The sequence below is a fragment of the Balaenoptera borealis genome, assembly GCF_965194805.1.
Source record: "Balaenoptera borealis genome assembly, chromosome: 9".
Lineage (NCBI taxonomy): Eukaryota > Metazoa > Chordata > Mammalia > Artiodactyla > Balaenopteridae > Balaenoptera > Balaenoptera borealis.
This window is the reverse complement of record NC_138873.1, coordinates 67,874,610-67,890,182: the sequence shown is the minus strand read 5'-3', so window position 1 is coordinate 67,890,182 and position 15,573 is coordinate 67,874,610. Positions and strand designations below refer to the sequence as shown.

At 43.7% G+C, this 15,573-nt stretch overlaps 1 protein-coding gene across 5 annotated transcripts in view; it reads right to left on the bottom strand.

The window, feature by feature from the left end:
- MDN1 (midasin AAA ATPase 1) overlaps positions 1 to 15,573 on the bottom strand; it is a 158,290-nt gene that overhangs the window by 24,051 nt on the left and 118,666 nt on the right. For 4 of the 5 annotated variants that reach the window (XR_014248649.1, XR_014248650.1, XR_014248651.1 and 1 more), the window contains exons 74-85: positions 14,859 to 15,018; positions 12,850 to 12,996; positions 12,199 to 12,325; positions 10,902 to 11,007; positions 10,264 to 10,379; positions 8,910 to 9,395; positions 8,397 to 8,623; positions 7,647 to 7,799; positions 7,301 to 7,470; positions 6,389 to 6,550; positions 3,383 to 3,520; positions 481 to 622 (exon numbers count right to left, since the gene is read on the bottom strand). Coding sequence is in view for 2 of the 5 variants with exons in the window: in XM_082405917.1 (XP_082262043.1) it covers positions 481 to 622; positions 3,383 to 3,520; positions 6,389 to 6,550; positions 7,301 to 7,470; positions 7,647 to 7,799; positions 8,397 to 8,623; positions 8,910 to 9,395; positions 10,264 to 10,379; positions 10,902 to 11,007; positions 12,199 to 12,325; positions 12,850 to 12,996; positions 14,859 to 15,018 (2,134 nt within the window). In the remaining 3 variants the exon portion in view is untranslated. The remainder of the gene's footprint in view (positions 1 to 480; positions 623 to 3,382; positions 3,521 to 6,388; positions 6,551 to 7,300; positions 7,471 to 7,646; positions 7,800 to 8,396; positions 8,624 to 8,909; positions 9,396 to 10,263; positions 10,380 to 10,901; positions 11,008 to 12,198; positions 12,326 to 12,849; positions 12,997 to 14,858; positions 15,019 to 15,573) is intronic. The other variant, XM_082405916.1, reaches the window with a different exon arrangement.

Sequence of the window (15,573 nt, the reverse complement as noted above, 5' to 3'; positions counted from 1 at the left end):
CTGATTAAGTGATTTGGGTGGCAGGCCTAAAGAGTATCGATTTGGTTTCTGCATTTTTGTTCCAAATCATCTACAACAAATGTCTACTAATTTTGTAATTAGAAAAAAATATATATTAAAAAAACCCTCCCCAGAACAATTTAACTTGAGCTGAGAGCCAAGCCCTGCTAGGGGTCATCTCCTTGCTCTTCTGGATTTCCCTGAAGGACACTACGCAGTCACTGATCCGGCACACGAGGCAGCCAGAGCACCAGGGTCAGCGTCTCCGCTTACTCAGAGCAGAATCTCCAACATGGACTAGAGGCTTCTGACTGGAGGTGGGGATGGCACAGGCATATACTGATGTTTCCACCTGCAGTTATGCAGAGTAACCGACTTGTTCCAAAAGAGTATAATAGGCTCCTTATTGGAAATATGTAATTTCCTGTATAAAATATTTATTTTTCAAGCATAAGAATGAAGTGACAGATAATCTCAAACCTTGTTCTTCAAGCTCCCCGTCATGCATTTTCCCATCAAAGTCTTCTGACATCTCAATGGCATTATCCTCGCCCTTAATGTCTGATTTTGAGTCAGGATCCTCTTTATCCTTTTCTTGACCCTTCTGAAATGTATCTTCTGCCTATATCAAAAAGCATTATAGAAACATAAATGCACACTGTAACATTACTAATGTTTATTCAGCTCTAAATAGAATATATAAATGCCAAGATTAATGGTATAAAATTATCTCTGGGGAGAGAAAATACACATAATTTGTGACTTGCTTTAACGTTTCTGTAATTAATTTCCAGTTTTATTACATTTTTTGTTATAGAATATAGAATTTTGTTGAGGTTTTCTCCATGAGAATCGTTTTGTTTGTTTTTATGCCAAGACGTGCAGCTTGTGGGATCTTAGTGTCCTGACCAGGGGTTGAACCTGGGCCACCTGCAGTGGAAGCACAGAGTCCTAACCACTGGACTGCCAGGGAATTTCCCTGAATTTTTTTTTTTTAATCCATATATATTAAAAAAGACTATGCATTCTCTGTAGGGTAAAAGAAAATTCATCAGTCTTATTATACTGCCCATAAATTTAATATCTGTTTTGTCACTTTGATCTCTCATACCCAACTGTGACTGTAATTTTTCCCCCTACTACTTTCCTTTTTATTTTTTTATTGAAGTATAGTTGATTTACAATTTTGTGTTAGTTTCGGGTGTACAGCAAAGTGATTCAGTTATATATACACATACACACACACTTTTTCAGATTCTTTTCCATTATAGGTTATTACAAGATATTTAATATAGTTCCCTGTGGTATACAGTCGGTCCTTGTTGTTTACCTATTTTATATACAGTAGTGTGTGTCTGTTAATCCCAAACTCCTAATTTATCCCTCGCCAGTGAATGTAATTTTCTTCACTTTTCCTTAAACTGTATATTCCTACATAATCTACACTATATTTGGGGCAAAAGATTCACATTGTTATCTGTTTCATTATAGCTGAATTTTTAAAGTTCTTTTTTTGAGATACAAAAGTAATAAAATCTCTGGGGCTTCCCTGGTGGCGCAGTGGTTGAGAATCTGCCTGCCAATGCGGGGGACATGGGTTCGAGCCCTGGTCTGGGAAGATCCCACATGCCGCGGAGCAACTGGGCCCGTGAGCCACAGCTACTGAGCCTGCGCTTCTGGAGCCTGTGCTCCGCAAAAAGAGAGGCCGCGGCAGTGAGAGGCCCGCGCATTGCGATGAAGAGTGGCCCCCGCTCGCCGCAACTAGAGAAGGCCTTTGCACGGAAATGAAGACCCAACACAGCCAATAAATAAATAAATAAATTAATTAATTTTTTAAAAAGTAAACATTTAAAAAAAAGAAAAAAAAAAGTAATAAAATCTCATTTAAAAATTTCTAAGCAAAACAGAAAGAGTAAGTTCCTCCGGCACCACCATCTTCCAAAACTCCCAAAGAAATTACCACTGGTGATGTTCTGGCACATACTTTTATCCGTAAGCACACCAACAGATACTCAGAAATATAGATGGGGTATACCAATACCGGCCTCACGTATCTTTTTCAACAAAAAGGGATTATGCTTGACAAACTGTTTTGCCATCTGCTTTTTTATTTATGTTAAAAAATGTCTCCTAGATATATTTCCATGTTGATACTTATAAACCTATCTCATTGTGTTTAATTATAGTATTGCTCTGCATGAATAGTATCATAATTTAAATAATTCACAATTTTCACCAGTATAAATAATGCTGTAGTGAGCATCCTTGTATAAACACACTCCCTTATACACATACTTATTATCTTGGACCCTTATTAGCATTTGTACAAGAAAACATGGAATTCCTAGGTCAAAGAACACACAATTTAAAATTTATTAGCTACTGCCAAATTGTTCTGATAGCTTTCTATCCCACTTAATGTTTTTTACATTGGATTTGTACTTTTCTGTTAGGTTTACTTTTTCCTTTAGTTTTCCATTAACAAAGTACTGTGTGCTAATTAAGTTAAATTTGAGAAATACGGAAAAAGGCCAAAATAACAATAATGTGTATGTTATCTGTGTATATATATCCACACACATAATGTACATGAGAGCTATGCCACATAAACGCTAGCATTACTCTTTTGTTTTTTTTATTTCTTTCCAATTTTCCCTTCAAAGGAAGAGAGGAAGCTTGGATTGGTTTGTTCCTTTATTTTTAGTAAGTATAACCATACCTTAAATAGAAATTTATGCAGTGCTCTAAATTTAGAATGTAAGTGATAAAAAGTAATTCCACTACCTCTTCTTTCTTGAAGTCACGGTTGATTAATCCAAATAAAAGTAGTGTGTTTAAAAAAACACTCCCAAATGAGATTGGAATTTAAAAAAGCAACACAACAATCTTAGTCCAAAGCATCTAAATATTTCAAAAGCATTCTTGATTCCAAATAAAAAAGGATATAGATTTAAAAAATTTCACCATGTCTTAAAGACATATAATGATAAAACCTATTAACAGCAAAACACTGGCATTGTTGTTTAATGCAATTATCACTTAAAATAGCCAAGCTTTTTATCCCTAAATGAACCACTACCAAAAATGCTCTCTTACAAGTCATCAGCAAAAGTTTTCCCATTTAAAATAAAAAAATTTTAAATCATTTCCCTCCCAAATTATAGCTACAACCAATGACTATGCTGCAAAAGTTCCTTTCTGTGGTCTTTATTAAGCTTTTGATTTACATCCACTCCCTAAGCTCCAGTATTCTTAGGTGCCTAGATCACAGTTTGAAAACCATTAACCTAGTAGAAAAACCATTTATATGTGTAATTTAAATAGTGAAAAAGGAGTGAGCTTCTGTAAACTATATACATATTTCATGCCTGTGAAAACGTACCTGTTCTTCATTTTCTATCTGGTCACTCACATCCTTCACGCCCTCGCCTTCTCCAATCCCACCTCCCTCGTAGTCATGGAACTCAGTCGCTCCCTCTCCCGCTGAATCTTCCATAAATTCTTTGGGCAAGCAAAATCCCTCAAAAATAAAAAGAGTGAAAGTTAGGTTAAAAAAAAGCAACAAAGAAGGGATTTCCAGTCATGCTGCAGGAGAAAATACTATAAATAAATGATTAATTCTTTTCTAGCTCAGTATTTTAAATCTGAACTACAGTAGACTTTTGTTGGTGACAACGGTTATTATGCAGTTTCAAAGCTTGACATCAGATTTAATATACAAGGTTTTGAGACTTTGTGGAGGCCTCTGGCGTGTAGTAACTTGTCATTTGCCAAGACAAAAATTTGAATGAGGTATACATTAGGACGATATTTAAGGAGCAAGTTATGGGGCAGGGTGTGGCACAGAAACTCTCAGTGTCTAAATCCCAAAGGGGTTTTGTCCTTCTTTACTTCTCAAATTAGTAAGCCTGAAAGGAAAGACAGGAGAAGACATGTAGCCCCGGAGATACAGCAACTTGAAAGCAGATGCTACAAGTGAGAGATTTCATTTCCTTTCATTGAAGAAAATTTTGTGTGATGCTCCTCACATAAAGTCATGTTAACTACAATACAAACAAACATGCCTTCCCCTTCAGCTCTTGAAGTAAATCTGTCACTCTCAGGGAACGTGCTGTATCTGGCCTGGGCTGTTTGCTGCCAAGGCACCTGGCACCCAGCATGGCATGGGGTCTAGAGTTAAGAACAAGGTCAGACACAGCAAGACTTGTGAAGAGTTAATAAAACTGTATTTCATGTCAGAAAATAGCCCAAAACCAAAGATCAACTACTAGTGTGTGGGACAAAAGTGAACAGAAAAAAAAGAAAATCATGGCTCTCAATCAGAAATTTTATCAGAGAAAGTACAAGCTATCAAGATATTTGCCAATCTAAGGATAAGCATGTACTACAAATAAGCTGTCAACTAACAAGACCAAGTTCCAAGACCAGCAAACACTGATTGTGACTTAGTTACACAGAACTAGCTTCCTATGGATTAAGTGCTTTAATCACAACCAAGATCTATTTTTTTTTTTTTTTTTTTTTTTTTTTGGCCTCGCCATGTACCATGTGGGATCTTAGTTCCCCGACCAGGGATTGAACCTGTGTCCCCACTGCAGTGGAAGCTCGGAGTCCTGGACCACCAGGGAATTCCCCTAAATCTATTATCTTAGCACTGTGTCTAACCTACTTTCAAGTTCCCTCAGCACTCCGCAGAGAGGAGAGGAACACAATTCGGACATTTAAATGAATGGAAAGGCAAACTCACCTTCAGGACATGTATTCTTAGAAAGTCGACTGAAGAATACATTTTGGTTAAGACAGTGAGATACACTATTTTAAAGAAATATGTTTAGATGCAGGCAGAATCAACCATAAAGGAAGGAGATTCAGGATGTCCGTATGCAGGTCACGTTACTACAGTGGCTGCAGCTGGGACAGCCACTGAGCTCCCAACACTTTGCTTTCATCAAAACCACTTCTACCCTACACTGCTACCCCCAAACACACACAGGTCTGACAGCCCAGAGTCATTCTAGAACTTGTCAGACAAGAGAAATGGTGCAAGTAGACAAACGTAGCTAACCCAAATCTCAGGGCACCCTCAACATACACTGTCCTGCCACTGTCTTCTACAGGCAGTGTTTCCTCCAAGAAGTGATGGGATGTAAGACTGGCTCAGTGCCCATCAGATAGAGGGGGCAAATCTGAGAGGCATTCATTTATCCATTACTCAACAAATGTATGTATTTATCCTCTAGATACAAGGCACGGGCTTGCTCCCATTTTTTTTTTTAACCATTTCCAGTATTCCAGATACTCAGAACTAAAAACTCTTGACTGTTTACAAGAAGCCTAGACCTCACCTTCAGTTTGTAAGTTCCTATCTTCCTCAAGTGCATCTCACCTATACTATACTTAGATTCAGAAAAGATCTTAAAATACTAGGGACAAAAAACAAAAACAAAAACAAAAAACTATATACTTAGTTAAGGTGATTCTCACAAAAATGCAAATCTCATTTGTAAAATGAGGAAACTGAGGCTAAGTCACTTGCTCACTCTGAGTCCCAGAACCAGATACCCTTGTGACTGGACTTACCACGCCAGGCTGGGCCTGTTAGTTCTGACTGCTGCTCCTGAATTCCAAGGGTAGGGTCTACAATCTCTATAACTTCAGTGATTTTCACAGCACTGGGTACATGGCTGAATGAATGAATGACTTCCCTATTAAAGACGCCCCTCCTAACATTAAGAGCCCCGTTACCATTTCAGCATGCGTCAGTATAAACGACCGAAAACTTAACAGCCTTAAGGATTCATGTCCTACAAGTCTAGCTCAGAGTTATCAGAAGAAGATTTGAAACTGGAGACCAGGAAAGAAGGGTGTGAACAGAAAGCAGCAGCCTTTAGACAGACTCTGGAGTCTAGGGAGCTCCCCAGTGAGGGACCTGCAGGTTCCAAACCCTTAGTGGAAAAAGGCTTAGTAAAAGGAGGCCAGACAACGCGGTAAAAAATCCACAGGGAGAGTGGGAATTCCCTGGTGGTCCAGTGGTTAGGACTCCGTGCTTCACTGCCGAGGGCCTGGGTTCAACCCCTGATCAGGGAACTAAGATCCCACAAGCTGTGCAGCCAAGGGAAAAAAAATTGTATTTTGTAATTGTCTTAATACCTTTGAGAGAATGCTTTCCACCTACAAAAAAAAAAAAAAAAAAAAAAAAATATATATATATATATATATATATATATATATTTTTTTTTTTTTTTTTTTTTTAAAATCCACAGAGAGAGCAAATCACCTCCTGCTATTTGTGAAGGCCCAAAATAAAATCCCATCAAACCAAACACTAATGGGTATGGAATACATGGGTACCTGCTTCCCCATGGTGCTCCACGTAAACAGTCCTTACCTTCTGGGCAAGCTCCGTAAAGATCTGGGCAAGCACAGAGAGCAGCTTTGCAGTGCTGCGGTGAGTTGCCAAAGACACGGTCAGGAAGAAGAGGACGAGGTCAGAGTACCTGGAGAGCATGGGCACCAGGCGCACCAACAAGCGGCAGGACTGGGCGAAGAACTGGGGGCAAAACAGATCAGAAGGGCTGCTCACACCAGGTCTCCTCTGGGGTGACTAGGCAGTGACGGTGGTTGTACCACCTTGTGAATGTAGTAAAGGTCACTAATGGTACATTTTATTTACACACACGTACATAACACCTGCTCACTGAGATCTCTTCCTTGTTTATACAAACCCTCACAACACTACACTTTAAATTCTTAGTCACTTAAGTCTCAGTTAGTTAACAAGGTTGTCTGGTGTTTAAAAAATATGTTTATATACAAATTCTACTGGGAATCAAAGTTGGCACTGGAGGCGATACTACAGAATAACACACAAGTCCTCAAAAGTAAGTTGCTTCTCTGGACTTATGGAGATGATAACGTCATCCTCTTCTGGCTTATTGTGAAGGGACAGGTGTTTGCATAGTACAGCCATTAAGCCTTAGTTATGGCGGCAACGTCCACCATTAACACCAAACACCCAGGAATATGTGATCAGGATGTGAAAGAACCCCAAGATAATGGACATTCTGGATTGGCAGCATGTTTGCACCTATGCGTCTTACAACTGTAATCCTTAGCCAGCAAGCCCTAAGCTTTGCAAAGTTTGTCAGTGAGGTTTACATGTATAAAGACATCAAGAGATACCTAGTGATTTTGCCGAGGAGGCCTGCTTTGGGACCACCACATGGAGCGAGGTGAAACCCCCTCTGCCTCTGCTCAGCCCACCTGGACAGCAAGAAGCCTGTGAGGAACCACTGGTTACCGTGTGCTTCGCTGCTGTGCCATCCTCGCCAGACGATTTCAGCCTCTCCAAGAGCTCAGAGACAGCGGAAATTATTTTCTGCACATGCAAAGTGCTCACATCGGCCCAGAAGTCATCCTCTAAGAGTTTTGTTAGATGTCCTGACTGCAGTCTCTCAAAGCCTGCTGCCTCTTTCATTCATGGAAAAGAATGACATGGTAAATAACAGAAAACAAACTCTTTTCATCTCCATTCATCCAATAATCATTTCCAACATCTGGCCTTAAATATTTAGCCACAAAAATAGATCATCAAAATAAAAATTAAATCAAATAAGAAACTAGTATTTTCCTGATCTCAGACATACCATCTTCTTGTGGTCTTGTTTGGTGAGTGTTCTCCTCTGTTTTTTTACTATTTCTTTCTGCTAAGTTCTGGATGGCACAAAGGATGGCCCGGATGGCAGTTTCCATTTGCTCTGAAAAATCCTCCACAAACCCTTCATCCAGCATTTGGTTTCCTAGTAAAGTAACATGGTGCAGAACAAATTTTTAAAAACTCAGTCATTTGTTTCAGTGCATCTGGAAATCATTAACAATCCTCATTTGTCATTTTAACAAACAGCCACCTTGTAAACACCTGCTATGGTTGAGCCACTGTCAAGCTGTGCTGGGTACAAAGAAGAAAGAGACACATTCCCGGCCTAGGTAAACCTATAAGGTTATTGTCTTGTATTAAAACAATTTTGCTAAAAGAATGCCAAAAATATGAAAATGGCTAAGATGGAATATATGAACACCAACTTAGTCCGAACATTAGCCAGCAGCTTTCCAGTCTAAGGAAGAACTTTCTGAAACAGCCAGTGAGCCTGTGCTGTCTACTTACTCATGTGCTATAAAGTACGCAACGTGATGGCAATCCAGAGGCAAGGTTCTCAAACAAAAGAGGCAACAAAAGTTAAGAGCTATGTGTTCCAACCATACCTCCCTGCCTTGGAACCCTGGACAGATACGTCTAGAACAAAACACAATGTGTCTTTAGGACAATCTGGACTTAAATCTACAAGATGTCGTTCCTACACTGGGCTTTTACTCCCTTACCGAACAATAGTCCTCACCTCCTTGGCTGCCTGGGGTAAGCAGATGTGTCTTCCAAGTAGTGAAGTCATCTGTGGCTTTATTGATCTCTCTTCTTACATATTCCAGGCTCTCGACTAATGCCATTTGTGGGTCTATTTGCTCACCCTCTACCCCTGGAAGAATGAACAAGGACTCTAGGCCTTGCAAATGAGCTGACACCTGGGACAGGCAACTCAGCCCAGAAGAGCAAACTTCAAAATCTTTCCTGCAACAACAGAAATGCCATAATGTTGAAAGGAAGGTGCTAACATAAACACACACACACACACACACACACACACACACACACACACACGCACCCTCCCTTCAACCACTAAAACTCATTGCATCTAAAGATTTACAGCTAGACGTATGCCACAAAGCGCTATGAGGGTCCACTGGAAAACCGAGGACTGAAGCATGACGCCCCCTTTCATCATTTCATCCCATTACTAAAACCCTGACCAAGCGCCGCACACACAGAGGCAGAGCAGAGACGTAGGCACACTCACCAAGAATGAAAGAGAGTCTCACAAGATTGCTGCCTAATTTTGTCAACATCAGCTTTCACTGTTTTAATGGCTTTCAGCATCTCTTTTAATCTCACAGTTGACTGTTGCCAAAGCTGGTCCTGTTTCCGCATCCGGCAACCAGAGGGCAGCTGCCTTCCAGGAACTGGGGATGGGTAGCTCAGATCTGACGGGATCAGGTCCAGCACTGCTCCAGAAGGCTGCCCCTTGGTGAGCTCTGGTCCTTCCAGGGAGGGGGCAGAAGGCTGACCCTGTGCCTGGGCATCACCTTGGCCTGCAGCTGGCCCTGCACTGGGGCAGCACTGGAGGAGCCAGAAGAGCTGCTCAAGAAGGATCTGGCTCTGCATGGCCAGGTGCTGCAGCCTCTCTGTCCAATGTTGCACCCCGTCCTGAGGGGGGAAGGCCACGGGGTAGATGGGCGGCCCCCTCAGCCTGCTGTCAATCTCCTGCACACAACTGAGGAGGTTCCTGTGCAGAGAAACAAACCCGTGGGGATAACACACGGCACCTTAAACTGTGTCACCGCGCTGTCTGTAACGGTAAATTCACTGATTTCTGAACGAAGCTTGGGCTTTTCCACATAATCAAGAAGACCGGATTCCCCAGATAAGTAAAAAGTCTGTTCAAACGCCTTCCAAAGTATTTAAACACATCCTTCAGTGTAGCAGAAGCATTGGTGCTCACTGCCTATCGCCTGCCCCTTACAGGCCTCTCACATCCAACACAGTCACAGCACCACAGTAATTTCAATCACTATTTTCTAAAAAAAAAATCTAGTAAATGTAGTAGACTTTGCTAGATGAAACTCCTATGAGCGGAGAAGAAAAGAGCTGAAGTCATTACAGTCTAGAAACACTACCTGTGAGCCAAGGATCCACTCAGCAGATGATGACAGGCTTCCCGTCCTCATCTGTTAAGTGCCCATTTCCACTGAGGAGCACCAGTGCATGGCTCAGCAGATTGCAACTCTGGGATCCAAAAAGCCGGCTCACACCTGATCTGTGCCCAGAGTCTGGGCCACCCGATGCCATGAGAGCAACCCTGCCCTCAGCCCACACGGACTGCCAACCACGGACGCCCTCATTCCAGACCCAGGTGCAGTTCCGCCGTGAACATTTTTACCGTCTGACTCGGCCTCGAACCATCCCCCCGAGGTGCTGCCAAAACCAGGGGGCAGAGGCATTACCACCCAAAGCGAGGGGCCAAGCCAAGGCAGACCCCACCTGCCCCTTCGGACCTCAGACCTCACTGCATAGCTGGGAGCAGCGTGTGCAGCAACTCTGAGCTGCACACAATACTCTCGATTTGCGCTGCAAACGCGGCCGGTCAGCGATACCTGAGGAGGACCCACTGCTCGGTCAGCGTGGTCAGGGAGCGCCGCTGTCGGATGAGCACCTTCATCAGATGCGCCGAGAACCCTTTACACCGCTCCATGTGGCCCACGCCCATCTCCTGGCAGGGGGAGGAGGGAGCATGCTGAGGGGCCGCTGGGAAGTGCTGGGTCCCACGCTCCTGGAGGGGAGCCCTGCTGGGCGGGGGCAGGGTGCGGGGCCCTGGGTGCGCTGCCCTCTAGAGGTGACACGTCCACCTCCGGGAGCAGTGCATCTCAAATTACGCTTCCACTGAAGTCCCATGAACAGGAACTAGTTTAACATCAAAATTGGGTATCAGTGATCTTTTCTCAGTTCACAGGGGGAAGAGATCTGAGGGTGGCATTCTCCATTTGAAGTTTTTCCTCTGTAATTTTTCTTAAGGATTTGGTCCTGCTAGCAAATGCTGAATAACAGAACTTATTATAAAATGCTCTCTGAGCACAAAATTACATTGATTTATATTATAAGTTTAATGACTGCAAAAAGTTCAGTCACTTCCAGTAATGGGCTGTGGTCACTGGACCGGGTCTGAGGACGCTGCCCTGGATGAACAGAACTGGAGTCCCTGAGCCCCTGCAATCCCAAGGCTCTATCATCCTACCTTGGCGGGAGCTGCCAGGACTGCACTAAGCCTGGCGTGCCGTGCAAGAGAGCGATAAAAATACTTCTGGCACCCCTCCCACGAAGACGAGATTTCTGTAAGCAGCCTGGGAAAGAAATCAACATGATTTTCTTAATTAAAACCACTATCTCCACCCTAGATCCTGAGGAGTCAGAGACTGGTCCATTTAAGCTGCAACCAGAAGCCAAGAGTCTGAACAGATTTATTTCTGTGAGGACCCATTCAGTCAGGCACTCATCAGTCCTTTATACAAAGGATGTGTTACATACTTAGCACTGAAAGTAGAGTGGGAAAATAAACTATGACAATATGGCTTCCTTAACAAAAATGTTATGACTATCTTGGCAGTGGAGGCTAGGGATCATAAATTCTGATGCCTACAGGGGCCATACAGATAACATACATGGTTAAGGACAGCCAAGCACAAAATGATCCCTGGCGATGACAGCTGAGAAGCAACAGGGACCGTTACTGACCACAGTGAACCTGAGAGCATGTGTCCTATCAGAAGGAGGGCACTCTAGTCAACTTTCGACTACACGGGAAGGCAAGCACACTTGGCCAAATTTTCCCGAAAAACTGAAAATCCAGAATGTTTATGTAAAATTTCTACTTTTTACAGTGTTGTGTTGAACTCAAATTTAAAGCACTTGAGAGGGCCACTGAGCAAAGAAAACACACACGTATGCTGTACTCAGCTCATTTCCAACCAGTTACTAACACAGAGGGAGCTCCATCTGCCTCCAAAGTCTATAGGCTCTCAAATTCAAGAACATATGGGAACTTAGGTTTATGTATATGGAATAGCTAAAAACGTGGCCCTTCTCTCACAGATTTTCACCTGTACATTCAAGTCAATTGAGTAGACCTCAGGAAAAATCAAAGGACCAAAAAAAATGATGGGAGACATGAATACAAGGAGGAAAGAGGAATGGAAAGAAGAAAATCAACAATTACTAACTAACCACTGACACTTGCTTTAAACACTCAAAGTGGCCCCTTGTCTTCCTTACCCCACCAGATCCCCAACAGAGCCCAAACCACCCAATATTTCGAATTCATCCCTTACCTTTTTCTAATGAAAGAAAAGAAGGTTAAAAAAAAAAGAAAAGAAAATTAACACTGGGTGCTCGCCACCTGCCAGTCCTGAGCCAGGCACTTTTCTAAATGCTAATTTTATGGCAACACTAGGACAGAAGTACTCCTCTCGCCACTTTGGCAAATGAGGCCACGGAGGCTTAGCTGACTTGCTCCATTTATAATTAAAAACACAAACCTAGAATCAGCCTCCTGAGTGCTGCTGACTATAGACAATGTGCTCTGGAGATCCAACGGGTGAAGATGAAGCATCTCTTGAGGGTTTTTTGAACGGGCCCAGGAAAGACCTTTGCGATATGACAAACCTAGGAAATAAATAGCAGGTGGTTAAATAAAGAAACTCAGGAGAGAACAGATGTGCCAGGAACCCCTCAATGCCATTGCTACTCAAAGTCAGGTCCTAGGAACAGCATCGCCCAGGAGCTTGCTAGAAAGCTTACTCTCGGGTCCTGCCCCACACCTACTGAAACAGAAACCTTCTGCACTTTAGCAAGATTCCCCAGGTGATTCATACACAAGTTAGTTTGAAAAGTGTTGCTCCCTATGCACGTTGGAAGGGCGGGTGCTGTACAACATATGGTGATGAAAATAAAAAACATGGTTTCTGAGAAGCCTCATTACAAAACTGTGAAACTACCTGAGTCACAAATGGTTCATCATAGGATTTTCGTGTGTGTTGACTGGGACTCACACATTTCAAACCTTGCCTTCCACCTTATGTTTCCCACCATCTCCACTGTCTCTACAAACTTCCCCCAAATCACCCATGTTATTTGTCTTCCTAAAATCAGGTGAGTACACTTCACTGGGTTTCCATCGAGGACCTTACCGGTTTTTGCAAGGTGTTTAAAGAGGTCTGCTAAAGCTCGCTGCTTCTGCATGAGAACGTGCTTGGCTTCTGAGCGCTGCTTCTCCTTCTCTGCGGAGGGCTCCACCTTTAACCTCTGCAGCTCACTCACAGAGGAAATTACTTCACCTGCAGGGAAGACAAGGGGGAAACATGGAAATCCCCAGGAATTCTTAATGTGCTCAAATTACCCAAGACCAAGGACCTGTCAAAAAACGAAGACCAGGTGTCATTCATCTTTATAGCTAACATAGTCCCTAGCATTTGGTAAATTCTCAATGATTAAACTGATCAAGATGCATGATAACGGAAAAATCAAAACACATGGTGCTTCTTATCTCTTAACAACAAACAACCCAAATAAAGTAGGTATTCTGTTTATTTTTTAAATTCAGGGGTTTCATAACCAATCAAGCAAAAAGCACTTATTGAACATGGATTATGTGCAGTGATTTACACTAAGAATTTTAAAAACTTGAGGTAAATTTCCAATACATACAACATGTACTGAGCTCCTACACTGTACCTGGTACTTGGAAAACGTTCTTTTAACCTGCACAGCTCCAGAAGAACTTATTTGTAGCCACTCAAAGAGGCTCAGAGAAGTCTAGTCATCTTCTAAAGGCCATTCAGGTAAAGAGCAGACTTGAAGCCGGATTTGAACCCTGGCTGAACCGACTCCGAAGCCCAAATTCATTCTCCAGCATCGCACTGCCTTCCTGAGCACCCACCGGCACCTAGAACACCAGGGTGCTGCCAACCTGCCACAGGCAGTGTTATAAGCTGACTGCATGGCCTCCCAAGCTCACACTGAAGTCCTAACCCCCAATACCTCAGAATGTGACTGTATTTAGACATGGGGCCTTTAAAGAGCCAATTAAGATAAAAATGAGGCCGGGACTTCCTTGGTGGTCCAGTGGCTAAGACTCCACGCTCCCAATGCAGGGGGCATGGGTTCAATCCCTGGTCAGGGAACTAGATCCCACATGCATGCCGCAACTAAGAAGTCTGCATGCTGCAACTAAGGAGCCGGCGAGCCGCAACTAAGACCTGGTGCAACCAAATAAAGATAAATATCTTTTTAAAAAAAGTTTAAAAAAAAAAAAGATAAAATGAGGCTTTATGGGTGAGTCCTAATCCAATCTGACTGGCATCCTTAACAGAAGAGGAGATGAGGACACAGAAAAGGCATCTACAAGCCAAGGAGAGAGCCTCAGAAAAAACCAACCCTGCTGACACTTTAATCTTGGACATTTAGCCCCAGAATTGTGAGAAAAAAAATTCCTATTGTTTAAGCCACCAAAGATGTGGTACAGCTGACCCCTGAACAATGCAGGCAGGGCATCCTGAGCAATGGATAATAGGCTATTATTCTGACAAGTTTTTTTAAAAAAAAGATCTCCCTGAGATCAGACTGCAGCCTCACTGAAGAAGGACCAGCTTCACCCTGACGGCACGCTCACTGCGGCTGGGGGGTGGGTTGAGGTGGGGGAAGTGCTGAAAGGCTGCCAAGGGCCCAAATGATCTTTTAAGGTCGGGATTCCCTTTCCCAGCCACTGCTGTACAGCACGAACAGGGAAACGAGACTGCTACACCTCTCTGAAGTGAAGGAAAAAAGAAGTGGACTGTGGACAAACCTCCCTCTTCCTTTAACCCAAGAGAGACAACATTTTGAGAGGTGGGGACAGCCTCAAGACTCTAGGAAACCCTTTACTCGTGTCCCCAGCCAGCAAGAGCTGACATGGACAGGGCTGCTGTAGAGAACGGCCTAACACTGCACTGGTGTGCATGGGAGGAGGACAAGGTGACCGCCTGTGGCGTCTCAGCTGGCTCCTGTGTCCGGGCTTGGATGGTTTTTAACCACTTGCTAAATTACCTGCTCAACGCTATTTAAGATGTCACAGAAGGACACAGGTATCTCATTCCAACCCTCCCAGGCCACTGAGGATACCAGAGAGAGCAAAGCCCCCTAGTCCTGGGTGTGCACCCACCGGTGAACTGGTCGAGGCCCTCCACGAGGCAGGGTAGGGGGCTTCCCTTCATGAGCACCAGGCACATCTTCCTCATGCGTTTCACGAGCTTCGGCAAGCGACGCAGAAGCGCCCCCTCCGAGGCGGGCAGGGCACCCTGACACTGCTCTGGAACCACGGCCTGTGAGACAGAGCACAGGTTATTCTCACTGCCAAGAACAACAGTCCTAGCACGAACCTGCACGGGCGCTAAGTTTAAATGCTGCGCTGCTCCACACACACCTGGCTCGGCAACAGGAAACTCTCCTCTCCACGTCTCTGAAGTCTCACGAGAACAAAGGTATCATCGCCAAAATTAAAACAGGCACGTGCCGCGGGTATTCAGCATTGTGTGTTGCTGCCGTGGGAGGTCCCCGCAGCAGAAGCCCTGGTCCCCACCTCCCGCAGCGCCTTCTGTGCTCGTCACCAGGGGCCTGCGCTTCTGCTCCACGAAGGTGGAGATCCGGCAGCATAACTGCTGCCTTTAAGGTGCTGCACGGCACTGTGCTTCTCAGACACACAGGCTACGCTAACCTGATCCGCCAAAGCCGACTTCTACCACCATCTCTCCCCTGCCTCCAATGCCTGACTAACAGTTCAAATACCAGGATCCAGATACTAGGCAACCATCGGGGGCCTGTTTTCACTCGTTTTTTTCCCTTGAGAATCCCTGAAATTCTGGGACTTCCTTGGCGGT